Below are 27,050 nucleotides of genomic sequence, written 5' to 3' on the forward strand. Positions count from 1 at the left end.
GCTGTGCTGAGCTGCCAGGGGGCACAGGCACATCAGCCTGGGAGATGCTGGAAGAACAGGCGTTCAAGGAAAACTCAGAAATCACACAATCGTCAAACCTGCCCCAGGATTTTGGAAAGCCAGCTGGCATCTCGGACTGGTACCACAAATGATACGGCAGGCAGATGAGGCAGCTATCTCGGCTTTGCTGTCAACAAAGTAGGTCAGGCACTGGCTTGCCAGCCTCTCAGTTTCCATAACAATACTGTTTGTAACACACTTCGTCAACGAAAAGCACCAAAGCTAGAAACTACAGCTAGTGGCCATGCTGGGGGCCAGTCGCTGGTCCCCTTCCTGGGCAGGAGACAGCAAGAGAGAGACAAATGAAAAATGAGACCAGGTGGTGGTAGAAAGCAAAGAGACTGGCAGAGCAGCAAAGCAGATGAGAGGAAGAAAAGACAAGAGGGGAGGCAACATCAGCAAATAAGCAGAGAGGTGAAAAAGCAGCAGAAAACTTTAACAAAAGAAAGAGGAAAAAGAATATGAAGGTCGATTTAACCAGAAACAGCCCCTCTGGCTAGTCCCCTAGAAGGGGAGTGATGACTTAGGTCAGAAGAGGGGCTGCGCAGCGCCAGAGGGGAGGGCAGGGTGTGAACGAACCCACTTCCCCAGGGAGCGAACAAACCAACGGAGAGTCACAAAAGCAGAGAGGCAGGGCACTGCCTGCCCATCTGCCCACAGCCTCCCCTGCCCCTTGCCTGGCAGCCGCTGAAAGGCGGGATCCGCGCCTCTCAGCACTGCCCGCCTCTGCCCACCCTGCCTTCTCCCCGCTTCGCCTGCCTCTGCTCCTGCCGCTCCTCTGAAGCCAGCAGTGAGCCCGCTCTCTGTGTGACATGCTCAGGAGAGCTTCCATTGCCCCAAGCTTCTGCACAGCTGCCTGATTGCCTTTCAACCTCCCCACTTTTGTTCCCCACTTGTTTTCCCCCTCAGTTTGCTTCTAATCAGAAGTTCTGGGCAAGATTTTAAAATCTGAGGCAATGCTCAGGTGGGACTTCTGCACCCAAGGTCAGATGAACATTTGAAAAGCTGACCATTCAGGGTTTGGGACTTTTCAGTAAAGCAGTTGTCCTATTGAACCACTGTGCTATTTGTTCAATTGCAGACTGGTTTTTTCCATGGAATTTTTAAAATACGTTATGATTGAGTCTCCCTTTTAGGAGCAGACAAATCTTGTGCTTCACTGTTTTTTGGGGATTTTTTTTTTGTTTGTTACAGACTGCTCCATTTTCACTGAGCACCCCCCAAAATTCTATTCTTTTCTTTTCTTTTCTTTTCTTTTCTTTTCTTTTCTTTTCTTTTCTTTTCTCTTCTCTCTCTTCTCTTCTCTTCTCTTCTCTTCTCTTCTCTTCTCTTCTCTTCTCTTCTCTTCTCTTCTCTTCTCTTCTCTTCTCTTCCCTTCCCTTCCCTTCCCTTCCCTTCCCTTCCCTTCCCTTCCCTTCCCTTCCCTTCCCTTCCCTTCCCTTCCCTTCCCTTCCCTTCCCTTCCCTTCCCTTCCCTTCCCTTCCCTTCCCTTCCCTTCCCTTCCCTTCCCTTCCCTTCCCTTCCCTTCCCTTCCCTTCCCTTCCCTTCCCTTCCCTTCCTTCCCTTTTTCTTTTCTTCTCATTTCTTTCTCCTCTCCTCTTCCTCTCCTCTCCTCTCCTCTCCTCTCCTCTCCTCTCCTCTCCTCTCCTCTCCTCTCCTCTCTCCTCCTCTCCTCTCCTCTCCTCTCCTCTCCTCTCCTCTCCTCTCCTCTCCTCTCCTCTCCTCTCCTCTCCTCTCCTCTCCTCTCCTCTCCTCTCCTCTCCTCTCCTCTCCTCTCCTCTTTCAAAAATAGATCATTCAAATAATTGGAAGCAAGTAATGAAAACTGGTCCAGAGAGTTTCATGTTCTATTATGAGTTTTTCCACATGTGTCAATCTGCTCTGCTGCTGCAAACCCTCGGCAGCAGGCAGGGAGGGAGGATGGGAGTTTGAAGGAAGACAACCTCCCTTTAACAGAATGGACAAAAGTACTACTTGCCACCTGCTGGCACCTTTTGAAGGAACTCAGCATGTTTTCCCCCACAGAATTGTCCATCTACTACTGTACACCTGTAGAACCTGAAGCACAAAGCACGTGAGTGGATCCCACTGCAGTATTGTGCCTTTTGCAGAGCTAGGATGCAGGCATCTCCTCGCCATTTCTCTGCCCTCTGTAGCTCTTCCTCCCCTGTCTGTCCCAGCAGTGGATGACTTGCTGGACTTTGATGAGGTAGCCACAAAAATGAAAAAAAGATTGCAAAAAAGAAATAGCAAGCACCTCTCCAGATTTAAGGAGATACTTTACTGTAGTTTTGTAAGAGGATCTCATCTATCTCTTTAATAAGTAAAGAATTTGGGTGACACAGGACCTTCTTGTCTCCAGTGGAGAACATTTTTTTCCCAGGGAACCTGAAGCTCAGTTATTAAAAATGAAAATCTGTCTCAGCCTTTCAACTCTGTTCTTGGAAACACCAGCCCTTAAAAAGGGGAGAGTTAAAAAGGAGCCAAACAGAGGGACCTTTTCCAGATAAAGCTTTCCTGTCATCTTGGTATCGGGACAGACAGCGGCACTCGGCTGCAGAGAAGAGAAAAGGTGAGCTGTGTTGCTTTTTACATATCACAGAAAATGCTGTGTTTCCTCTTCAGAATTGCTGCCCACCTGGAGTGCTGAGCTGCACACGCACAATTAAAACCCAAAGAAAACCCTTTTCCCAAAAGTGCCTTATGCAACTCCTCAGGCTGGTGTGGGAAAGGGGATTTCATGAGCACTAGAGATACTGTGATGAACTGGTGAATCGTTAGTTGCAAACATTCCTTCAGGAAAATTGTAAAGCAGCTTCCTGTTCTGCCAAATTATTTTCAGACTTGTTTTCCAGAGTTTGACATTTGTCAAGAACTTGTTGTTTTTTTTTTTTTCCCCACCCATACTGTAAAGTCTATCCATCCTAGTTGTACTGGCATTTGGAGATGATTTGCCAGTGGATTCAATGGAAGAAGAATAAGGTCCTCAGTTTTGTTAGTTGTCATGAGTATGCATTAAAATATACTGCATTTAAAATGAATACAGTGAAAACAAAAATTCAAGGCAGGAAAAGGAATTTTTTTCTACAGAAAGTAGGATTTTTTTTGCCTACATAGTAAACGTAAGCTTTTGGGGTTTATAAAAAAAAGTTCCTAACATGAGGAGAGCATATTAATGTCATTAACTGAAGAAAATAAAGACAAAGATCAAAAATTACTTGAAGAATATTCTCTAGGTTGTGAAACAGGGAACACCATAGATTTACATATGAAAATGGAGGTTTGGAATTTGCAAACAACAGTGTCCCTAGACAGACTCTTCATAAACTTATTCTGAGCTGACTGAATATTCAATGTCCTGTAAGCCCTTTAAGATATGAAAACTTGCAATTGGAGAAAAAAAAATTATATTTTTCTATTCTATATTTTTAATGTTTATCTTTCTTTTCATATATACTTAAATAGGTAATAATGTGAAGTACTCAGCAGATTCTAGCACTAGATCCTTCTTTTGAACTATTGACAGAATTAGGCAATTCTGTTTTTATATTTACTTTTACTTTCTAGCTTCAGTTTTAATTTTATTGCATCTAGGACTTAATGCTCCAGTGTGCTGAACACCCTGAATGGTCCTGTACTGCAACATAAACAGTCAGCACTAGGGATCAAATCTCTCTGCTTTACCATCACATTAAGGATAGCTGAGTGCTACTTTTCCACCATTTTCTATCCAAATATGAATGATTTTGAGGTCAAACCTCAATAAATAACACTGAATATTTACCAAAATAAATGAATTCTCTGCTGGTCCCAGCCAAAGGCCCACACAGCACAACACACAGTCTCTGGCAGTTGTTTGCCAAAACATGTGACACACGTAAATGTGATGTTCCTTTTCTGCACGATGACAACAATACAACATCTACAGGATGACAATATCTGTATGGGGATCTTCCACAATGTACTTTGTTAGGACCTGATACTGCAAGGACTTCTCTGTTTGATGACCTGTGAGCAGCACTGAGAATAATGAAAAAGCTGAGAATCTCCAATCTGTGCATGTACCCCTAGATAGGAACAATCACTGTCATTAATTTTAAAATAAATGAAAGAAATAGATTTGGGAGTTTTTAAAGAATGTAATAAAAATGTGTCCCTTAGGTATTTTGAACTTGGAATTCCAAAAGAATTTTCCACCCTAGCTGATTTGCACTGGCACAGGTGGCTAAGGGAGGTGATGGAGTCTCCATCCCTGGAAATAGTCTAAAGGCATCTGGACGTGGTGGCCTTGTCTGAGCAGTGGGGTTGGACCAATCATCTCCAGGGACCCCTTCGACCTCGGCAGTTTTGCAGATCTGTGATAACTGAGCTCCAAAATCAAATGGTCTCAGCCAGGCAAGGAGCCCTTGCAGGCAGTGAAGTGTGGTGTCAAGCCCCAAGCTTACACATGACCCAGCTGTGACATTGGGCAGCACCATAACTTTTCATGCAGTGAGATAAGGACCTGATTCTGCCCTGCCCTGAGTATATCTGGGAAGGCCTGAGTATACTCAGTGCTCATTACCAATCATAGTCAAAATGTTCTTGATCTTACCCCTCTGAAGTCAAGTTTGTCTTTGCAAGGAGTGGATCAGGCCTCTATAGAATGAGGCTGCAACTCTGTAAAGATCAGATATAGATTTTCCTTTAAAATAGCCCTTATGAAATCCCAATATTGGAGTCAAACATCTGAGGAAGTTTATGCTGCAGGAGTTTAGTCCAGAACCCAAGAAAGGAAGATGATGAAGAAGAGAAGTCATAAGAATGAGATAGGAAAAAGCAGGAGAGAGTGCACAGGAGTACAGAATTAGGAGGAAAAAGATGGGCCATGGAAGAAACCCAGAGACAGGAGAAAATGCTGTTGTTTGGTCTCTCTCTTTTTTTTTTTTTTTTTTTTTTTTTTTTTCAAAAAAAGGGAAGAAAAATCTTGGGAACTTCCCCCTACATCATTAGCAGGCAGAAGAAATTCTATTCTGTGCAAAATCTCTAGAATTGGGCAACTGCTTAGAGAAGATGAAAGTGTATAGCAAGTGTTTTTGAGAGGGGAAGAAGGAGGGAGAGAGGGATGGATGGAAGGAAGGAAGGCAGGAAGGAAGGAAGGCAGGAAGGAAGGAAGGAAGGAAGGAAGGAAGGAAGGAAGGAAGGAAGGAAGGAAGGAAGGAAGGAAGGAAGAAGAGAAGAGAAGAGAAGAGAAGAGAAGAGAAGAGAAGAGAAGAGAAGAGAAGAGAAGAGAAGAGAAGAGAAGAGAAGAGAAGAGAAGAGAAGAGAAGAGAAGAGAAGAAAAGAAAAGAAAAGAAAAGAAAAGAAAAGAAAAGAAAAGAAAAGAAAAGAAAAGAAAAGAAAAGAAAAGAAAAGAAAAGAAAAGAAAAGAAAAGAAAAGAAAAGAAAAGAAAAGGAGAGAAATTCAGACTGACTCCAGTATACAAGAGCATGTTCAGTAACACACAGAAACACAGACTCAAGCCTGGTTGTCAGTGTTTCCCTCAGCCCAATGTCTCTAAGGCATAGCTGAATTTGCAGGGCTGGCTGTAGAAAGGCTATATGGAAAATGCAAACTCCTGTCTTCAGTGTTTGCAGTAGGAGCCAGAGCACCCCAAGAGAGGATGAAGCATTTTCCCAATCCAATGACATTATCTGGAGAGAAAAAGTGGCCTCAGTTTTGGTTTCAGAAAAGCAAGGAGTAACCTTGGCAGGCTGCCTTAAACTTTGCTCCCTTCAGAAGAAAACCCCAACAGCAATATCCTCTCACTTTCATTTATAGACAGCAAGCAATCCTGTTTTCACACACACTGTGAAATGTGCAGCACTTTCTCCTACCAGCACTGGGTGCTGAACACAGGGAGCCCTTCCATCAGGACGCAGGCCAGCTTTCCCTCAGTCTGGCTTATGTGAGAAATACACAGGGATGGTCAAACATGAAATTCAAGACTTTTTTCTGCCTCACACAACAATAAAGCGTGGCAGAACACATTTCGTAAAGCCACTGATATGTGTCAGGGCAGAAGACACCGTTTTCCACTCCTCTGCACTCAGACTGAGTCCCCTGAAAAATCACCCCATTGACCAAATGTTTTTAAGATAACAAAATAAATAGAATCCACCCCGTATGTTTTTCTTGTTCATCCTTTGCTTTATGATCCATGAGACTACCCTTAATTTCCCTATTCCAACCATGAGAGCTACAAAAATAGAAAAATAGAAATGAAAACTGAGCTCATCAGACAACACTACCCCCACCAAAGTCAAGCTGGCCCTGTGTGGGTTTTGGAGCCCACCCAGGCAGAGCAGCTTGCAAGGCCCGTGCCTAAGATCACAATGTACTCTGCAATTACAGCACAATGCTGACAATAGCATTTTGTCAGTAAAATAAGAAATAGTTGTGAAGACATGTGAGGAATATGTAGGGGGCATAACTAAATAAAAGAAGCAATTTTATTCTTTTGAACAGTAGAGCAGGCTGACAGAAGGGTTATAGGATGGTACAGTATTTCCATCCAAAGATGTCACAGGGACACTGCTGCACGTGATTTAAGATTAATCTCTTGAATCAAAATGTCACCATGTACACTAATGAGCAAAAACTCTCTGGCAGAGAATCTGTCCCTTGGGCTCCTGTTCCCAGGTAAGAAGCTTGTCTCCATACTATTGTAGAAACTCTCTCAGCTGAGAGCAGTGAGGTTGGTGGTATAACTTGCCCCTGGTTCACAATTTTCCATTTCAGACTCGCTGTCTCTGTCTTGGTTTCGGTCTATTTACTCGGAGCCATTTCTTAACAATGTCTAATTTCCTCAAGGAATCCCTCTGAGTCCCCTCTCTTAGAAATGCTGCCATATCTTTTTTTTTAATCACTGAAAGGCACAAATATCCTTCCTGAGCCCTCTTACCATCCAGCCTGATTATACACATAGATTTCAGTTTCCATACATTTTGTACACAGTAGGAGTTCCCAAAATGCAGCCTCTGGGGATATAAAGTGTGGCCCCAACTGCAGCTCAATGAGATGAAAACAAAGCCGATCAGGTACTGTTCTAACTGTTAATGAGCCTAACCAGCAGGCAGTTATTACTCAGTCTGGAAGACATAAGTGGTTGGAATCATAGCACATTCATTTTTTATTTATAGCGATACACATTCAAATTAGAAGTAGCCCTCCAGCAGCTGGCATTTTGCCAGGGTCTGACCATCAGTGTGATAAAATTTGCCTATCTTGATGATATAGAATGCCTTTTGTTTTTTTTAAACATCAGTTGCCTCTTACCCTACTCACAATTCCCTTGACTATCAAAAGTGAACAATGAGGCTTAATTACTTTAAGAACCTTGTCCTCTACTGAAAATGAAAGAAAAAGAGTATTTTTTCTTTCTCACTTGATGGTGAGGTACAAGTCAAACATGATCTGACCTTCTCGTAAATAAGTAGACTCAAGCCTTCTGGCAAATAAAAGAGTTGAAATGAACACTTGGACGAGAACCACAAAGAAATGGGTTTTTGGAGACAATGAACATTATTAGCCTGTTAATCTATTAATGGCAACTGTAAATACCTCACTCAAAATCATAGTGACTCTGAAACGTTTAACTGGAGAGGCTCTGTGAGCCTGCCCAGGCCAATGTGATACGAGGAAAACGTAGTAATTCGCCTCACCTTGCTTGCCATCGGTTTGCAATCTAACCCCTCCCCTGAGTTTAAGTTACAAACCTCAGTAACTGTGTGGCAGACTTGACAGCAATTAACATTATTCAGCTGCCAGCTGGGTTTTAAAACCTCCCTTCCAGGCGATCTTGTTACGTAGGTTTTAAAAACAGCCTGACAGGGTGCTGCTCTGCGCCAAGGAGCTGGGTCCTGCCTCTCCGAACATGGTGAGATTTTGCCACTGATTACAGGGGGAGCTGATAAATCATTGGCAGAGTAAAGGTAAATGCACCGAGCTGTTGTTCGCGGCATGAGGCTTGGGGTTTTTATGCTAATCTCATCGAGGGGGCTTCACAGAAAGCGCTGTGAATAAGTTATCCTTATTAGTTTGATTCTTTAGTCCTGTGCAGTCCTGTAGTCGTACTCATCTACAGGAAAGAGCACAACACACTGCGAAGAACTCCTAGACCCTCACACCTCAGGGCTCAGACTTTACAAATCACGACGAACTTTCTAAGTCATTTAAAGCTGAAAAATCAAAGTTTTGTTGGAAATCAACCACCTGGAGCGGCACTCCCATCAGATTTAAAGCTAGCCCAGCGCGGCTGCGGCTCACTCCCGGCTGGGGGTGCCTGCCGAGCCGCGGGAGCGTTCCGCGGTGCGAGCAGCGCGTCCCGCTGAGGGCGGGCCCGCACCGAGCCCTCGCGGCTGCACCGGGACCGGGCCGGGCCGGAGCGGGCCCGCCCTTCCCCGCCCATTGGCTGGCGGGCGGGGGCGGGGCGGGGCGCGCCGGGGGCGGGGCTGCCGTCAGCTGTTCGCGGCGCGCCCGCCGGCGCCGGCCGCAGTTTGGCGGTGCGGAGGCTGCAGCGGAGGCGGCTCCTCCCGGGACGCCCCGTCCCCGAGGGACGCCCGTCCCGCTTCTCGGTGAGTGCCCAGGAAGCGCCCTCGCCGCTGGGGGCCGGTCGCTCTGTGCCAGGTCGCCGTTGAGGGCGGTGCCGAGGCCGGGCGCGATCGTGACAGGGAGGGGGGTTCGCCTCGGGGCTGCCCCGGCCCGGCCGGTCCAGCCCGGAGTCCCGCGCCTGCTGGGGAGCGGGAAGAAAGAGGGAGGGTGCGGGCGAGGAATGAGCTCGGTGGGCGCTGAGAAAGCAGCTGATTCGCTGATGTAGGCGATGGCTGATTCCACAGCCAGCGCTGCCCCTCCCGGGCCGCCCCGCCGAGCTCGGGAGTCTCGTCCCACGGCGCTGCCCGGAGAAGCCGCGTTAAACCTCTTGGCCGGGGGCACATCTGCGGGGCTAGAGTCCGGGCGGGGAGGAGTTAAAGGCGGCCAGCGGTGGCGAAGCGAGGCCGGCCAGCTTTGTTTTGGGACGCTGGCACGCACGTGTGCGCTGAGCCCTCCCTCCGCTCCCGGCCCGCCGCCTGTCAGCGCGGGCGTGCGGCTGCCCCGGGCCGCGGCTGTCGCCGCTGGCGTGTGCGAGGAAGTGCCGTGGGCAGGACGCGGCTCCGGAGACGCGGGCGCTGCCCGGGCAAAGACCCGCAGCCCGAGCTGTCCGGGCTCTGTGGCTCCCAGCGTGAGCTGCGTTTGGAGGTTGTAGAAGGAGTTCCATTGTAGAATGAACTGCCCTTCGCGCTGCATCGGCATTCTCTGAAAATCTCTGCTAAAGGGTCGGACCGTATTGCAGGAGGTCGAGTTAAACTTCTTGCTCTTTAAACCCTCTTTTGTTTGGGGTTTGCTTTGTGCCTTTGCTGCACTTCCCTTGAGGAATGCCCGTGTCCCAGTGAGGCTGACAGATGAGATCTGGCAAACTTTCCTGTAAAGACAAAGTACATTCCCGCCTGCTTCTCTGTCAGGTGACTGATCCAGCAGAAAAGCTGGCAAGGAGATCATCCATGCCTGCCTCTTGGGGCCCATAACTCCTTTCAGTGTACTACTTTAAGCCACGGATGAGAATGTTATGAGTGCTCTGCCACTGTTGTCATCCAGCAGAGTTGCATCCGGCTGTGGCGCTGGTACCTGTTCCGCTCTGCAGAAACTTCTTTGGGAGCTGTGGCTCAGTTGAGTGAACTGCTGAGATGCGGCAACTTAAATAGGCGGAGTGCCCCCCAGCCAGAGCCCTGCAGAAACTGTTCTTGCACTGCTTGGTCCTGTTGTCTCTAGCTGGTGTCCGGAGTGCTGCTCACCTGGGGGGAGATGGGAGCACCAAGGGCAGCGCTGAACACATCCTTATAAAATTATTATTAATGTCTCCTTCAGGCCTGAAATTCCTCTTGCTAGTCTTCCATTCTGTTAAATGCTTCGCAAACCAGAGCAAAGGAAGAGACATGAAGAGTTGAATTTCACTGCCTTGTTTGGAACTGGGTGGAAATCCTGGAGATGGATCTCTTAGGAGTCTGTCTTCCAATTGGGTTAGATGCACAGGTAACAGTAAAGGGACTCGTGGCATTTTTGGTAATACTGCTTCTAATTGCTTTATGTTTGCAAAGAGGTCTGAGATAGTGATTTAGGGTTCATGGGGGTTTTTCCCCTCTACCATCTTTGTTCATCTTTGTGCTGTAACAGAGCTCAGGAGTGTTTACTGTGGCAACTACAGAAATCCTGCTTTAAACATTGACACCAGCCATGTTTTTCTTTAGTAGTAGGATGAACCATTGCACTAACGGCACATGTAGGCTTGAGGGTAAGAGGGATAAGGAAGTGACTACATTGCCAAGTTTGGGACATGTCTTAGGTTGAGCTGAGGGGAGAAATGAGAAGTTGAAAGGAAAGTTGGCCCTCATAGGGAGAAGTAATGGAGAGCTTCACAGACGTGGCTTTGACAACTCTTAAGTTTTGCAACCACTTGGGTTTCTTAAAAATCTGGCCTTGCATCCTTATGATTACAAGAGCTTCTCTTTATCGATAAGAAATAGGTGGGAAAAAGCGAATGGGATGTACCATAAAGTTCAAGTATAGCAGGCCAAAACAAAGCAGACCCCAAAGAAGCTGAGTGGCCATGGGGCTATGAGAAGAATCTGGGTTGCTTTCTGAAATGTCTTTTCAGTTTCTATGTGCTGAGGTTGGGGGTTGGCTCTCTGCTTGTGAGCAGGTGTGGAATTGGAGCTGTGGACTTACACGCATGTCAACTTTGTCTCTCTCTGGCCCAGCACCTGAGGACTTTCTGCAAAGCCTTAACCTTCACCACAGTCGCTCACCTCTCCTGTCCATGCAGATGGGCAGCACTGGGAAGTGGGGAAGAGGGAAGGCGTGGTAAAATCGGTTGTGTTTTACTGTTGGAGCAGAAGGCATTCTCTTCTGGACAACATTCTTGCTGTGTCTTAGCTGTTTCCTCAAATGTCCCTTTATTGCAGGAGCAATGGATCGCCCCAGCTACCTGGAAGAGGACTATTCTAGCCTGGATGGGCTGGACGATGACGTGTTTCACTCTGATGACTTTGGACTTGCAGGTCAGCCTGGTGAGATGACTGCAACTGGCTTTTTCACACAGAACCAGTCCTACAGCTGCCTTCTGGGGAGGTTTCAACTATTCCCCCTCACACACTGCTGTGGTCCCGGTATCAGGCATCCTGAGCAGCAGGACAAGGCAACTCAAACACTCAGCCCATCCTCTTCCAGTCAGGATGTTATGTTGCCTTGTGGAGTCACTGAAGAGCCACGGAGACTCTTCTATGGTAAGAGCACTCCAGAGTCACTAGCTTTGCAGCAAAGAAACTGTCCCTTTAGCACTTCCCCAATCAAGCAAGGTCTCTTTCATTAGGGTGTTTTATTAAAGGACTGAAATTATTTTGCTTTAGTCCTACTCCCTCAAGAAAGACAACCTGTATTTTCTTACCCTTGCTTGTCCACTGCAGGAACCAAACACCTGCTCATTGCTTCTGCTGTCTTTGATATTCCCTCTTTCTCTCTCTGGCTTTATTCTGCCACATTTGATTTTACTGCTAGATGTCTAAATGTTCACCGTACTTCATATCCTACAATTTGCCTACATTTTTAACTACCAATGGTCTGTCTCATCCACATAGAAGGAAGTGGAAACTCCTAGGAGTTTTCAGTGGAGAGAAGAAGATGCAAAAAGTTACAGCTTTTAGGCTCTTCACTGGAGTTAAAGTTTCTGAATAAGTAGCATGTCCATCCAGTATTTTACTAGTAACTGATGGGTCACCACTCAGCTTTGTGTATCCAATTCAGCTTTAATTCAAATCACTAAAATCGCCAAATGACAGAAAACTGAGAAAAAACTGACAAAAAAGATACTTCTGCCTTTTGTAGAAGGGGGAGACAACTTGAGGCAGAGATCCTGTAAAACTGCAAAACTGTCCTTAAAAAAATCCCAAGCCACAGCATTTGGCTGAGCTGTAAACAAGCAAAAGGAATCAATTTTAAGATCCCGCCACTCATTTGACGATGGGAATCAACACATCAGTGCTCTGTTTAATCCATATAAGTTTATTTGAAAGCTGGGCAAATCTTTTACTGCACTGTGTTACAGCATACAGTCATTCTTTGGCCTTCAGAAACTAGACTTCAAACGTCAAAAATGTAGGACTATGTACAGCTCTTTCCTCCATGAAGTGTACTGAGCAGAAAAGATAATCTTTGCCCTGGAAGAATGACTCTTGTGCTCTGTTTTGTAGGGAGTGCTGGTTACCGTTTACATGTCCCTGCAGCTGGCTTTGTGTTGGACCCGCAGCTCCAGGAGGAGCCTCAGGAAGGTCAGCGGGAAGCACGCGCTGAGGTGCAGATCGCACGGAAGCTGCAGTGCATTGCCGACCAGTTCCACCGGCTCCACATACAGAGGGTAGGGTGTCTCTGCAGGGGAAAGTGGGCTGTACCTGTCCAAGAGTGCTGCTCTGAGGACTGGCTCCAACCATCAGCTAAGTGAGCTCTTGTTTAAGACAGCAGACTGCCAGCAATGATAAAACGGCAGGAGTGTCCTGATGCATTTTGCTTATGCTAGATTGCTTACTCTTTCTAAAGACTGGCAGGTGGAGGGAAGAGAATATGAGGGAATATGAATATGAGCATTTAGTGCCCGGGAAGGGAGCTCTTCTGTGTTAGCTGCTGCTATTCCAGCTCTTCCTGTTCATCAGCAGTGGGTTTGAGGCTTTTCCCAGGAATGTTCCTCTTGCTTTTTATTACAGCTTTTACTCTTCTCCATTCTCCTCACCACCAGCACCTTCTCTTCTGTGGTACATGTAGCCATCAGTGGCTTATGTCAGCTCATTGCCTTGGAGATAACAAGCCTGGAGTCTGTTCTGACACTCCTTGTTGTCTAACGGTAGTTCTATGTAATGTTGTAAAGAATATTTAGATAATACTAGACTTACTAGCAGCTACTAGTAAGACAGTCGTAGCTAGTGTCTCAGACTTGTGACTAACTTCCTCACCACAAAATACACCTGTAAGATGCTATCAGGTCTGAAAAACACACTCCAGATTCTTGGTTTCTTAAAAAAAAACAAAACAAAAAGAAAAAAAAAAACTCAAAACCCAAACACTGCTGTTCAAAGAAACAAAATAACCATTACCCCCAGAACCCTTGATTCTTTCTTCCTTGCTCTCCTTCCCCTTTGACTAGAGATAAAATTAAAATCTCAGCCCATAGAGAGATGGTCAGAGGTGGCAGAAGCTTGGCAGTAGACAGCAGTTTGCCCCTTCTATACAAGCCCAACAAGGAGGGTGTGCATCTGCTTGTATATGAAGAAATTTTGCTGACTTCAGAAAGGGACAGAAAGTTTATCCTACTCCAAGTGAGTTTGTCCTCTGTTAACTGTGGGATCGTTTGCACCCCTTCTCTAAGGTAAGTGAGGATCTCTGTCCGGGTCAGAGAGTGTGGCTTGTGGCTGGCCAAAATCTTGGTCTCTCTGTGTCACCTGAGAGATGAGGAAATTCTGGGACTACTCATCTCCTAATAGGTGAATGATTAAAGAAGGAAAAGGAAGATTAGCCTGTAGAAATGTAGATGGGGCTATGAATGTCATTTAGCAAACTGCAGGAATAAAGAGCTACCACGAGATTTTTAGCGTGTTGTTTGTGGTTGAATGGGGTTTTCCCCGGTGGCGCCTTTTCGCCAGCGTTAGCTGCAGGCCCCGCTCTCTCGCCAGGCCGGCTCTCAGGAAAGGGAAGGTTTAACCAGCTTGGCAGAGGAGCCCTGCACCCAACTGGTGGAACTGGTTGTAACTTGACCCCTTTCATCGGGGGGGAGTGTCCCTATCTGATGCCCGTGCCTTGGAAACGCGTCCCGGAGCGCCCCCCGGGCCCGGCCCCAGCAGGCAGGCGGCGTCGGGCTCCCGGTGCCCGGCCGCGGCTCCCGGAGGCGGCCCGGCCGCGCAGCCCCGGCCGGCGGCCAGCCCGGCGTGTGGAGCCGTAGTAAACAAAGGCGTCCGGCCGTGCTGGGCGGCGCGGCCCGGCCCCGGGGCCCGCCGGAGGAGGGGCTCCGCGCTCTTTGTTTGAACTGGAACAGCAACAAGTTGTAAAGGGGACGGGAGCCTTCAGCCATTTAAATTTGAAAACAAAACGGGGAAAAAAATACCAAACCCAAAGCAACTCGAAAACTTAACCCGAGGACAGAGTAGTTCAGCCAGTGGTTATCCACAGCCTGAACCTGGGATAGGCCTTGGCATTTGGATCTGCTGAGGGATTCTTTCTTGTTTGTCAGGAAAACTTGAGTATTGAGCCACATATTGGTGTCCAAAGCACTGATCGCTGTAGAGTGTTTGGTTGTCATGCCCAATCCCTTCCCTCCCCGTCCTGCATGTAGGATTTCCTTTGGCTTTTGGCATGAATCCCCCGTGGAGAACCCCTCTGTCCTATGAGCAATGTCTCTGCCCGGCCCGTTGCTGAAGGAGCAGGCGGTCTGCCCCTGGAGACACGAGATCCGTTCTCAGCGTGCTGTGGTTTGGAAGGGGCAGTCTCTGAGGCATGGAAAACTGGGCTGTTGTTTATCTTGCTGTGAAACTAACCCCTGATTTGAAAACCCCATTTCAGCTTGTCTAAAACATTTGGTCAAAACCAACTTTCCAGAGTGGTGTCTTGAATCAGATTTAGAATACCACAAAGTTAGTCACACCAGTGTGGTCTTGTGAAGTCCTGAGAGAGAGCAAGCTTGGTTTTCAACAAGGTGTGTTTTCAGAGCCTACAAAACATTTATCTGTGAACCTGTGAAAAGAAAATGTGTGTGCCCTTTCAGTGGAAGTTAGGAAAGGCTTTTAGCATTGGAATGGTGCATCCAGCTAGCTCAAGAGCTGCCTTGCCATAGCTCTTGACTTCTGTGAGACTCTCCAGCAGTTCAGGTATCGCCCCCATTCTGCTGCTGCAGCAGCAGCAAGGCTGTGTTGACACAAAGGGTGCTGGTTAATGTACATCCCTGGCTAGAGAGAAACTGAGCAGGCAATTGCTGCTGAGGCTGACATCACTGAGTTGTCATTGGACTCTGCTGCATGCGTGGTCTAACCCCATCCTACACTTGGAGCCCTGGAGAGTCATTGTTATCTCTTCTCTGGGCTTCTGGAGCTAAATGGTATTTATTCTGTGGTTCTTGGCTATACAAAAGATTTTTGGGTATGCATCTAGCAAGAATAAGAAAATTGGCCGCACCTATGCTTGCTTTTGGCATGAAAATCACTTTCAGAGTTTCATTTCCTATTAATATGTTAAACAGAAAACAGTAATATAAAACCTGGCTATTTAATCCTTAGAACAGTGCTAGAGCAATAACACAACATTCCCTAGAACTCCATGTCTTTCATCTCCTCAAGATGCTGAATTTCTTGTAAGAAGACTTGACCGATGTTCTGTGTTCCTAAATAGCAGAGCCTGCTACAGGTTGATTGCAAGGGCTCTTGCAGAATGACTTGTGAGACCCATATAGATGGGGTTTTTTGAGTTCTTTACTGTCTCTTACTTGATTGAGGCTGTGTAGCTTCTAGCAGACTTCCCTGTTTTATTTTTTTCACCCTGCCCCTGGAAAACAAAGGCAGAGGCAAGCCATGCTTTCTGCAAGAGAAGCCAGTACCTGCCACCTCCTCCTTGGTTTGAAGCAAGTGTGTCTTTGCTATGGAATCAGTGAACTGCTGCTGCAGCTCAGCCTGTGGCTGAACTTCAAGAGCATGCTCTGACATTGTGGAGAACAGAGCTGAGCTTATGGGTTGGTTGGCTGGGATATGTTTCCCACACCCCACATGTCCAGGCTGTGGCAACAAGTGCTTGGGCTCTGCTTCAGGTCCTGAGTGCACTTGGGTTTCCTTGCCTTGAGGAGGGGCTTTGAGCTGTGCTCAGTGGAGAGTGTATTTCATGACATGAGGGGTTGTTAGATGGGGTTGTGTGAGTACACAACCAGGAATGGTGGCGGCAGCAAAGAGGAGTAGGGGGTTATCCAGGGATGGGGTGGATGACACTGTATATCAGGATCACACACCTTCAGTTTGATGGGCTCCAGTGAGGCACTGGAACTCTATAGCTTTTTCCAAATAAAATAACTCTTTTTAAGCAGGCTGCAGCTTTGAGGGGACTGCTTTTATCATATTTCTTCTTCGTGGAGATAAGATCACTTCACAGGGGATAAAATTGTCTCTTTAAGAGCCAAGGAGTGGTAGCCTTGAACAGTTCTGGGCTCAGGTCCAAGCAGAGCCACTGACTTGCTGTATGACCTCAGACAAGTCTCTTGACCTCCTTGTGCTTCAGTCAACCCATCTGGAAAGCTCAGTTTAAAAAAAGCTGAGCCTCAATGAGAACCAGATGCTGAATCAGAACTGAGCTTTCTTGAGTAAATAAGTGCATTACAAACAACAACAAAGTCCCTTTCCAACACATCAGGAATCCTGCAGTTGATTTAGATATGCTTACCATGCTCAAAAATCCTCTGTGGATCTAGCTATAGAAAACTTTGTTTCTCTAAATTCCCCAGTTGGTTCAGCAAGTAGGTCTTACCATCACTGCAACAGGGTTCAGCAGCCCATGGAACACAAATGCCTGCATCCACACTGGCTGTGGGCAGACAGCTAGGCAGGTACCTGTTTGGCTCAAGCTAATGACACTGAAAATGTCCAGAAGGAAATGTTGTTTTCCTTTGAAAGTGAAACGTGTTATGTTTTGCATACTTCTTCCTGTCTGTCTCTCATAAGAGTTATCAGGGCCTCCTCTGAGACACTTCTACTTATGCAACAGGGAGCCTGTCGGAAACTTACAGGCGTGAGAGAGTGGGTACATAGTACTACATGGGCATCATTTATCCCAAACTCCATCAGGCTTTTTGCACTATTAAGGATATTCAGGGCATTTTAACAGTTGCTTTTCACATTGGAATTGTTTGCAGAAATCTGTTCTTTATGACCTTACATTTTAGGAAGAATGTTCAGGAATGCTTCCTAATAATAATGCAGAGATTCAGACTGTTCTGCAGCTAAGCCTGTAGCACCAGCAGCTCCAAACTTCACTTGCATCTACAGTCTCTCTGAGACCTGGGGTATGTGTTTTTGTTCATTTGTTTCTTGAGTAGGTCAGTGTGTTTCAGGATCTTCCCTGCTGCTCTGCACAGCAGTGGGTCACCTCTTCAGCTCTGCTTTCTGTGCGTTGCCCACTGGTGCAGGACTCGAATCTCCAGCTGAGGATGCACAAACATGGTGAGGGAGAGAGCTCCTGAAGTGAGTGAGCCCAATTTAAAGGGCAGGGGGTAGGGTGGGTGTGAGTTTGGGAAGCCTGAGATGTAAAACAAAGTTCTTTCAGGGCTATGGAACTGGAATCCTATGCTCCATTCTTATGGTCAGTGGAGTAAAAAATTTGATATAAGGAGGTAGACACAGATATTTTGCTTAATGTTATTAGATTTTTCCCCCCTTTCTTTTCATTATGACAAATGACAATGAAGGAAGAAGTGGCCTTGGAAGTGTACCTTCCCCATGCATACAAATGACAGAACAACTTGCTGCCCCTTGTTTATCACCTGTTTTAAAATCCTGCTGCCCATGGAGCTGATTACTTGACATGTAGGTTAACAGAAATGTGCTGGACCATTTCACGTCTTGTCTGAAATGGTATTCTCTGGTATGTTAAGAAATGACACTGAGAACAAGAATGTAATTATGCCACTGTATAAATTCATGTTTCTACTGTATCTTGAATGTTATATGAAGTTCTGGTTTCCTTCATCAAAAATGATGCAGCAGAACTGGAAAAGGTTCAGAGAAGGGCAAGACAGATTATAGAACTTCCATATGAAAAAATGAGCTAAGGACTGCTAAGCCTAAAAAAAGATACAAACCAAGCGGGAAGCAATATTAAACAGAAATCAAAAGTGACATGAAGGAGATGAATAGACTAATTTCTCCCAGTACAAGAACTAGGCAAAATCAAGTCAAACTAGTGGGAGCCAGCTCAAAGTAAATGAGGTCATTTTTCATGGAACAGGTGAAAGCCGTGGAGCTCCTTGTCAAGGCATATTGTGCATCCCAGTGCTTTATCTGGGTTCAAGGGGAATTGAGACAAGTTTATGGCCATTGAGGCAGACGTTCAATAAACAGAAACCAGATCTGACTCAGAAAATCCTAAGCTCAAACTAGTTAGATGCTGAAAGAGAGTACTAGTGGAAGCTATTGCATGTACTTGCCCTTAGCTTTCCCTCAGGCAGCCATGTAAGGCTGCTGCTGGAGGCTGGGCTGTACAAACTCTTGATGCAAGCCACATATAATCATTGTGTATCAGTTTAATAAGACCCACAAAACTTCTACATCATCCTAATCTAGCCTCTTCTATGTTTTCAGCTGACAAAAGACTTAAATATATTACATGTATGTTCCTGCTTAAAGTAAGGGATAATGTTAAAAAGCAAAACTTCCTGCCTAGCTGTGATAGCGAAGGTGGGCAGAGGATAAGGGAGCTGGGAGGGAGCAGGGTGGCAGGAGAGCCGTGCAAGCTCTGTGCCACTGTGTGCCATGAATCCTGCTGGGCACAGGACTGTCTTGAGGCACTGGGGCCACAACCTCAAAAGACCAAGATTGCCCAGAATAAAGAGCACAAAACGGCTCTTTGAGACAGTGCAGGTGAATCGCTCTGCAGTATTTCTGACATCAGTGTTCAGTGCTGCTGAACAACCCCTTCAGTCTCCGCAGGTTCTTCTGGATCTCCTCAGGTCTTGCAGCACTGTGACAGTGGTAAGATGCTTTCTGCTTGTAGCAGTGTGACAGCTGAGAAATTATTTTTGAATTAAGAAATAATTGTGGTAATGCCCCACTTATTTTTTATTGTGGGAGAGTAGAAAATGCAGGTTATAACTTGACTGGGATCATACAAGGATTGCTGATAGGAACCTAGTTGTTCTGCCTCCAGCCCTCCACCTAAGTTGGTTGATCTTATTAAGATAGTGCCATCTCTGAGGGGGATGATGAGATATTTGGACTGATTATTTACAGAAAGGCGTGTACATGTTTGTATTTTACTCAATTAAATTTTATGGTGGAAGGGCAGGAAAGCAAGTGCCCAAATGCAGAGTTCTCTTTTGTTTCAAGCCACTGAGGAGGAATGTCCTGCCAGCCTTTATAGTCTCCGTTTGGATGTTGGGGTTTGTTTGTTTCTCCTCACTAGCCGCCTTGCCAAATGAAAAGGAATCCTTCCGAGGACCGGACCACGGCAGAAAAAAATAGCGGTCCAAAAACAAGCAGTGAGGCAAGTCCTGTTAAGCCCGGTTGGGTTTTCCGTGGTGGGAGCCAGACCCGAGGGCGCGCTGGCAGCGGGGCCGGAGCCCCCGGGGCCGGAGGAGCGGGCGGTGCGTGCGAGGGCCCGGCCGGCCGTGTTTGCGCTCGGCGCTGTGTTTATATCGCCGGCTAAATTTAGCCTGTGACTCATCGGCGCTGCTGACGAGAGTGTGCGCTGCCCGCAGGCTCCAGCCCTGCACCTGCCCTCCCGCCGCCTCCCCGCGCAGCCGGGCGGCCCCGCGCCCACCCCTGCCCCCCCGCAAAAGGAGATTTTTCCTGTAAAAACTTTTAAAGTGTTATTTTAGGCAAACCCCGAGGCAGACTTTTATCACTAGGGGGGGTCTCCGCAGCAGTGAGCAGTTTTGGGAGCGCCTCCCTTCTGCTGGTGAAGCAATGGATGCCAAACGCAGGTCAGCGGGTCCCGGGCCTGCGCAGGGCGGGCATGAACACCGGGAGCTGTGGAACAGCCCTGCCCCATCACACGCAGGTTCAGTCAATAAACCCTTAAAAAGGTCAAAAACTCTTGCAGCTGCCAGCTGTGGCTGGGCGGTGTGGGGTGTCCTCTCCTGGGTATCTCTTCCAGCACTCTCACACACACACCCGACGCCCAGAGCACGGGACCGAGCCGTGCCGGACCCCGGGCCGCAGGTACAGAGTGGTATCAGGCACGGTTCTGTGGAAATGCGGGACTTTTATTTACCGTATTTGTGTAAAATAAGCCAGCGTGCCCCTCGGGATGGGGCAGGAGGGGAAGGCCGAGGGCCTGGGAACGCAGTGGCCGGTGGCTGCCCTTCCCAGGTTGCCGTCAGCTGGCTGTTGCCATGGCGGCTGTCTGCTTCCCCTTCCTGCCCGCGCTGGAGAGGAAGGCGCGAGTGGCTGCGTGTTTGTTTTTCAAACGCCGAGGAAGCTCGGAAAGGCTCACCTGGCTGCGTGTTTGTTTTTCAAACGCCGAGGAAGCTCGGAAAGGCTCACCTGGCTGCGTGTTTGTTTTTAAACGCCGAGAAAGCTCGGAAAGGCTCACCTGGCTGCGTGTTTGTTTTTCAAACGCCGAGAAAGCTCAGAAAGGCTCACCTGCGCCCGCAGCGGCCTCGGGGCAGCAGCCGCCGCTGATTGCTGCTCCGGCCGTGCCCTCTCCCGTGCTTGGGCTGGGCAGCCGTGCATTGCTTTGGGCGTCCCCTGCACCCTACGTCCTTTGGCTTTGCCCAGTATTGTCTGTCCTCTCTCCGCAAACACACGTGTTGCTCATCTTGTTGCAAAGTCTGATGGAGGCTCATGAGAAAGGAAGCAATACTTGACATGATGCCTCCTTTTACTACAAGTTGAGTCCTGTGTAAGAGTCATTGCAAGACAGAAGGATGGAGTTTCCCGATTAAGGGCTCTCATCCTCTTTATTGTGTTACCATGAGAAGCCATGTGGCTGAGCTCCTCTTTCATTTTTTTCCTCTGTTACTGCCTCCTTTTTTTCTCTGCTGGTTCTACACATGCATTATACTTTGGTCATTAGGAGTCACAGCTGGAAAGATTTGTATTTGACTTCCAATAGCCTGCATTTCTCTCTCCAGTAGGGGACACCTTCTGTAACCTCTGTTGCCTTGGGGACTGTGACTTTCTAGTCTTTGTAAGCTAAAGCATATTTTGTGGTAGCACAATATGCCTCCAGCCACCTGGCAGCCAAAACAGCCTTCAGCGATGAGTCAGCAACTGCTCCCGGTGTGCAAGTATTTTTGTATTCAGTGAATAAATACAATCCCAACAACTTGTTGCTAATACTTGTGTTAGTCATTAAAGGAAGAATAATATTTTTATGTACACATATGCAATTTTTCTTCTTTTGCTCTCACAGCACCATTTAGGTCCATATTAATCCTTCTAGTTAAGATGGGATCAGAATATGACCCTTAATTGTCTGGAAGCTATGAAGCAAAGTCAGAAGCTGCCCATGAGATCAGGAGGGTAGATGGAGTGTACCAGACAGACCCACATACAACATGTGCATATGACAAGCATATTTACTTTTTTAAACAAGGCTGTTAATGGCACGTGTATATCAAGTGTAAAAATGAGTCTTATTAATCTGTTAAACATTCATGCTCATGGATTCAAGGAGCTGTGTCAAAGAGACAGCATTTTCTTTGAAGTGCATCACCTGCCCTGATCTTCCCTTTGATCACCCTGTGCAAGGGCTTGGTAGGAGTACAAAAGGTTTTGACGTCTGGAGTGCTATTTGCCAGATATGTATCTGTATGCTTAGAGTGTGAAACATGTATTAGGAATTAATTGTGGGCAAGGACTAAGTGTCGGGTCAGTCATGTTCCTCTTTCATTTGCTTCCAGTAAAAGTCTTGCATGTTTTTTTTGTGTTTGTTTACAAGTAGTCTGGTTTTTGGTTCAGCACAGTTCATGGAAGAGGCTTCGCTAATGTACTGTTGCTGCAGAGAACACTTTTCCTGTAAAATGGCCTTTTCTTGTGACTCATTGAAGCATTCATGCTAACATTTCAGACAGACAGTCTCTTAAGGATATCCCCTTTAAAAAGCAGCAGCTGCAATAGGAAATGGTTTTATGTGTTTCCAGCTTTGTGTTGACTTACTGTATTCACAAGTCTACTCTTCTTTAGTTAAAGTTATGTGGAGGGCAAAAGGGGCTTCTTTCCTTCTTGGGAAGGAAGCCTCAAAAGGGTTATTTTGTTGCTCCCACATGGAGGTGGCAAAGCGTTCATCCCTGGTATTTTTATGCAGTAGTGATTCTGAGGATTGAATTATTTTGATAAAGGGCAAATCAGCCTTGTGAAGCTTAGGGAAATGATACCAGTATCACAATAGTTATGAATCTTAGAAAAATGTCTCAAAATATATCACATTTAAAAAAATATATATGCCAAGTTCATGGAATCACTGTTCTGGGTTTTCTGTCCATCCTGAAAGGTAAATTATACCGCACTAAAACTCCTCAGTCTTGAAATATTTAAGAATTTTGGTCTTGGCTGAAGCGTATCTGGGGAAAAAGACACAGAAACTTGTGAAAAGGGCATTTTTTAGCTATTTCCATAAATTGTTTACTGCAAATAATGTCTGCCATTCCATTCTGTGGCTCTTGCCCCATGCTGAATTAGTACCACAGAAAGCAGATCAGCCCAGAAGCAGAGCTGTAACTCCAAACCCCATTAGCTAGGCTTGCTGCTGAAGCACATAGTCCCAGGTTGCTCCTCTTCACAGGTCATCATCTTTCTGTTGTCCTCAAACAAGCATCAGTCTGAGTACATGATGCCATGGATCAGATAGTTTAGGATGACCTGTTAAACAGTAAGGGCAACTTATGGGATTAGTTCTGGCCTTGATCATTGCGCTGCTCTAGTTCACTTTCCAGCACTGCTGTGGGGACAGGACATCGTGAGTGAGCTGCTCCAGTATGTGGGCCAGAGAAAGTGTGTGTGGGACCACACCACCATGGGAAAAAATGCTGGCTGAATACAGACCTAGGGAAATGCAAGCAAGCCCTAGATCTAGGAATAAAACCTGGAAAGCTGCCCTCAACGTAGTGCTCTATTTTCTACTTCAAAGCAAAATGGTGTCAACATTCTTAAAAAAGTTATTCGAGATGGTATGCTTCTTATAAGCAAGGAGAACCAAGGGTAAAATATTTCCTATTCTGCTCTTGCATGGAAATCTCCTTGAGTGTGTTAGGCAAATACATGAAACAATTTTAATTGGAAGAGGACAAAAATGCTGTACCAAAAAGTAACTTCAAGAGGCAGTAATAGCTTGATAAAAACATGGTATCTACATGTCACAGGGACGTTGTGGTTCCCTGTGCAGTTTCAGCAGTTTTAGGAGTGTGGCTGTAGGGAGGGTGCTAAGAATCTCTGGAGTTTGATGAGGAAGGGAAAGCCTGGTCAAACTGAGATGCGAGTAAAAAACCAAAAACTTTGCTTTTGCTTTTTGAGACCAAATTAGTGTTTTTTAAGCCAGTCCTACAGGACAATTTATAAAAGATTGTTCCCCTGTATACCTAGCAATGCCTGTGCAATCAGTAAGGACTGAACCCAGGACTAGTTACTTTGAAAGAAACAATAGCAGGCTCTAGAGCCGCTACTTACAGGTTATGCTGCAAAGGCAGTGCTCTTGAAATGTGCCATGGGATCTGTGTGAACTTTTCCAAATCCATTTCTTCTGCTTGTTAATTTTTGAGGGCAAGAATAATGACCCACTGCTAAGATGCAAGATGAACACAGGTTTTCTGGAAGCCTCTTTTGTGTGTGCTTGTGATTCAAATGGCACAGATCTACTCACACTGGAATATGAACATAATTTAATGGCTATCTGGAAGGGCTTTGAAGAGCTATCTATTGACACATCTCCAATACACCAACTCCAGTTGCAACTCTTATTTGTGATTATGTAAAAAATGCCTTGCAACTGTGTTGTTCTGCCCTGTTGGGCTAATCTGAGTTGAAACATCTTGTTCATATAATGTGCTTCAGTGCTCTTTTATGAACTCCTGTGTACTGAGGCAAAGTTGTGGGAAGCCAATCTTCTGTTTCCTCGTCTGCTGGGGATTGGGGAGGGGGGTAGGGGGCGGAGATTTGGGCTGGTTTGTTTTGTTTTCCAGAAATGATCAAGCCTGCCTAGCAAATATGGAATTCTGGATGAGAAAATGAAGACTGACTTCTAATAGAGAGTCGGTTATTGAGGTGAAATAGTATCCCAGACTGGGCAATGTAAGGAGAAACCCACCTGTTTGTACGAGATGCCATTAAAGTGCAGGAAGGTGGGGGTATAATCGGAGCCACTTTTGCAGGGGTGATTACTTATAACAAAAGGAGGAACAGCGTCCCTGTCCCAAAGCTGCATTATGTAGTCTGGTGTCCCCCTGAAACTCAACTCCCATGTTTCTTCCTTGACAATGGGACCTGAAATAACCTCTTGCATTTGGTTTTTTGTGTGTTTTCAAGTATGTTCTTGCTTAAGGTTTAATTGGCTCCAGTCAGTAGGAAAGGGCTCCAAGGCTGATTATTTATGGCTTACTGTCAAAAGTGGCTATAAAAAGGGCAGTATTATCTTGGAGATGCTGGGAAGGAAAATGTGGTGGGGGGAGGGTGGGGGAGTGTGTGTGTGCACGAATGTGTTTTCTTGTACTAGATGAAATCAGAGTTTTGCTGTCTCAGCAGTGTGGTTTAAATTGAAGATTAACCCTTTGACCTTCACGGTGTCAAATCACTTACAGATGGATCACCAGTTATATTTTTTCTTTTTTTTACTTTAGGGGTGAAGGGGGGCTTTTTTTTAAAAAAAAAAAAAAAGGTTGTTTGTTCATGCAGCTGGGGCTTTTGAAAGGCTCAGAAGCCAATCTGATTAAAAACAGCACTTGGCTAAACTCTGCGAAATCCTACAAGCAAAAAAAAAAGTTTAATCCTCTTGTGCACAATGCATAAAGGGTCTGCTCTTTTCTTTTTGTAATGTTAGAGCTACAATTATTTCTGGAGAACTTATCATTTCCCCCTCTCCCCTCATCCCTTGCTGCACCCCCTTGTTATGCTGATGGGATTAAAGTGTCTGCTCTTGAAAAGTGTAACTGAGTTGTTATTGGAAAAGAGAAGTGGTATGTTGCAATTTTAGAAATATAAATAACCTTGCTTTAACTGTTCTTCTCTACAGCATCAGCAGAACAGAAATCAAGTGTGGTGGCAGCTCTTTCTCTTCCTACACAACTTGGCCTTAAACACGGAGGTGAACAGGAACCACCCTGGGCAGAGGTGAGCTGCGCCCGCCTGTTTGAGGCCACATCCAGTCTGCAGGGAGCACTGAACAAACACTGGCTCGGGGGCGAGACGCTGCACTCCGCCGGCCGGATGTGAGGACTCTGACTTTCGCATACTCGTCTTCAAGTCTGGGTGTTTCCACGGACTCTTCTTTGCTGCTGCCTGCCTCGCGAGGCAGGGAGCTCTTGTCCAACACTGTTGAAGGAAAGCCAGAATGTGGGTGTGTTTGGTAAAGCTTGCTGCTGGCTCCCCGCACCGGTGACCTCTGTGCAAGGGAGGCAGGTATTAGACTGACGGCTTCCTCTGCCCTGTGCAGTAGGGGATGGTAGAGTGCACGAGTGTCATTTTGGCTGCTAGTTAAAAGTGATGCCTGGGATTGATGACTAAACATACTTGGGGTATCTTTTAGAGCAGAGATGCTCAATTCCTCCACATTTTTAGCAGTGAAAAACATTCAAGTAGCTTGGTTCCATCGGGTTACTTGTTTTATTCATTGGTTACTGTTTATTTCATTGTGCCCTGTGTGAGAGAAAATCACAAAGAAATCTGACCTTTTCGGCCATTCCATTGGGCACCACTTGCAGCGCTCTCACAAGAAAAGCTGTTCTTTGTCATTGCCGTCAATTAAAAAATAAATAAATCAGTAGAACAGGCTGAAAAAGAAACCTTCTTGGGGTTGCTGGTGGCTACTAGCTTCTGCCTGCTTTCAGTTCAGTGTTCTCAGTGCCCATGAGCCAGCAGGAAGCCAAAATCCATGGAATATCGCATGTGTCATTCTTCTACAATGCTAATGTATATGTTTTTAGTAGTTTTATGGTGGATGTTTATTTTATTTTGGTTTTCTTTTCTCCTACTATATAATGTGGTTGGTCAGGAAGGCTTAGATCCCAGGCATCCGATAACTTTGCTTCAGGATTTGACAGGGAAATGAATTAGCGTCTAGTCTGATATGTACACTGTACAAGCAGTCTGTCCATTACTCTAGTGTGTAGTATTTGGAGGCTGCTGTAAGCATATACTGACTAGCAGCAGTAATGTTATTTCAAGGGAGATCTTCTGTCAGTTTGTGTGCACTCAGAGGTTTGTCCGTATGGCCGACACTATTGGACCAGCACAGGGAAACTACCCTACCAAAAAGAAGTAGCCTAAAACATTGATGGCTGCTTCTCTGTAGCCTTAAATATACTTAGTTCAAGACCCAGTGACAGCTAGGGTAAAACATGAACAGAGAAGCAATACAGACCTTATTATTTTTTCTGAAAATTTCCATATTGCCACTGCACCTTGTTGTAGGTCTCAAATGATACAACCAACTTGAGGAAGAGCTGTCCAGAGAATTGCTCTTCAGTTGTGTTAGAAATGTTCAGCTGCAGGTGTTGAGAAATTCTTGATCCACTCTGAAAAATACTCATTACTGTATGGAAGAGTAGTTTACTTGCACATATGCTTTTCTTCTCCACCCCTCTTTGCATATTTGTCTCTAATTCCTGCTTTCTCTGGTATTTGTAATCTCATCATTGCACTGTAGTGTCTGGTAACAGTTTGCTGAACAGAGTTAAATTTGGACCTTCTTGCTTTCTCTCAGACCCATTCTCTTTGATTTTCATCCTGCGTCTACTGTGGCAAAATGTACTTTAGCTCCCTGAAAGAGGTTTCCAAGCCTTTTTCACCCTCCTATATTCACAGTCACTCTCTTTAAACATAAGGAGAGAGTTTATGTGAGAAAAGCTTTTTTTCTCCTTTTGTGTTATTTTTCTAGCTAGAGCTAGAGTAATATGTTTGTCCATGATGGTTAATAATTCATATAAATGAATCTCAAGTAATATTTTTGGGGGTGGGTTTATAGAGAGGGAGGGTGGGAGGTTTTTTTTTTAGGAGGG

General features: G+C 46.0%; 1 protein-coding gene across 3 annotated transcripts; it reads left to right on the forward strand.

Annotated features, from left to right (window-relative positions):
• The first annotated feature begins 8,577 nt into the window (after positions 1 to 8,577).
• On the forward strand, positions 8,578 to 25,819 carry BMF (Bcl2 modifying factor). Of its 3 annotated transcripts, none has more exons than XM_063159333.1 (5): positions 8,582 to 8,655; positions 9,983 to 10,147; positions 11,077 to 11,397; positions 12,361 to 12,524; positions 25,067 to 25,819. In XM_063159333.1, the coding sequence occupies exons 3-5, from the start codon at positions 11,082 to 11,084 to the stop codon at positions 25,166 to 25,168; spliced, it is 582 nt and encodes a 193-aa protein (XP_063015403.1). In that variant the 5' UTR covers positions 8,582 to 8,655; positions 9,983 to 10,147; positions 11,077 to 11,081; the 3' UTR covers positions 25,169 to 25,819. The 3 variants fall into 3 exon arrangements, with proteins under 3 accessions (XP_063015404.1, XP_063015403.1, XP_063015405.1); XM_063159335.1 differs by having other exon boundaries at positions 11,173 to 11,397; XM_063159334.1 differs by lacking the exon at positions 9,983 to 10,147 and having other exon boundaries at positions 8,578 to 8,655.
• The last annotated feature ends 1,231 nt before the right edge of the window (positions 25,820 to 27,050 follow it).

Source organism: Melospiza melodia, chromosome 6 (genome assembly GCF_035770615.1).
Source record: "Melospiza melodia melodia isolate bMelMel2 chromosome 6, bMelMel2.pri, whole genome shotgun sequence".
Lineage (NCBI taxonomy): Eukaryota > Metazoa > Chordata > Aves > Passeriformes > Passerellidae > Melospiza > Melospiza melodia.

Coding starts and splice junctions, on each gene's coding strand:
- BMF (XM_063159334.1), top strand. CDS start 11,082: ATGGATCGCCCCAGCTACCTGGAAGAGGACTATTCTAGCCTGGATGGG. Junction 11,398..12,360: donor GCCACGGAGACTCTTCTATG/GTAAGAGCACTC, acceptor TCTGTTTTGTAG/GGAGTGCTGGTTACCGTTTA. Junction 12,525..25,066: donor ACCGGCTCCACATACAGAGG/GTAGGGTGTCTC, acceptor TCTTCTCTACAG/CATCAGCAGAACAGAAATCA.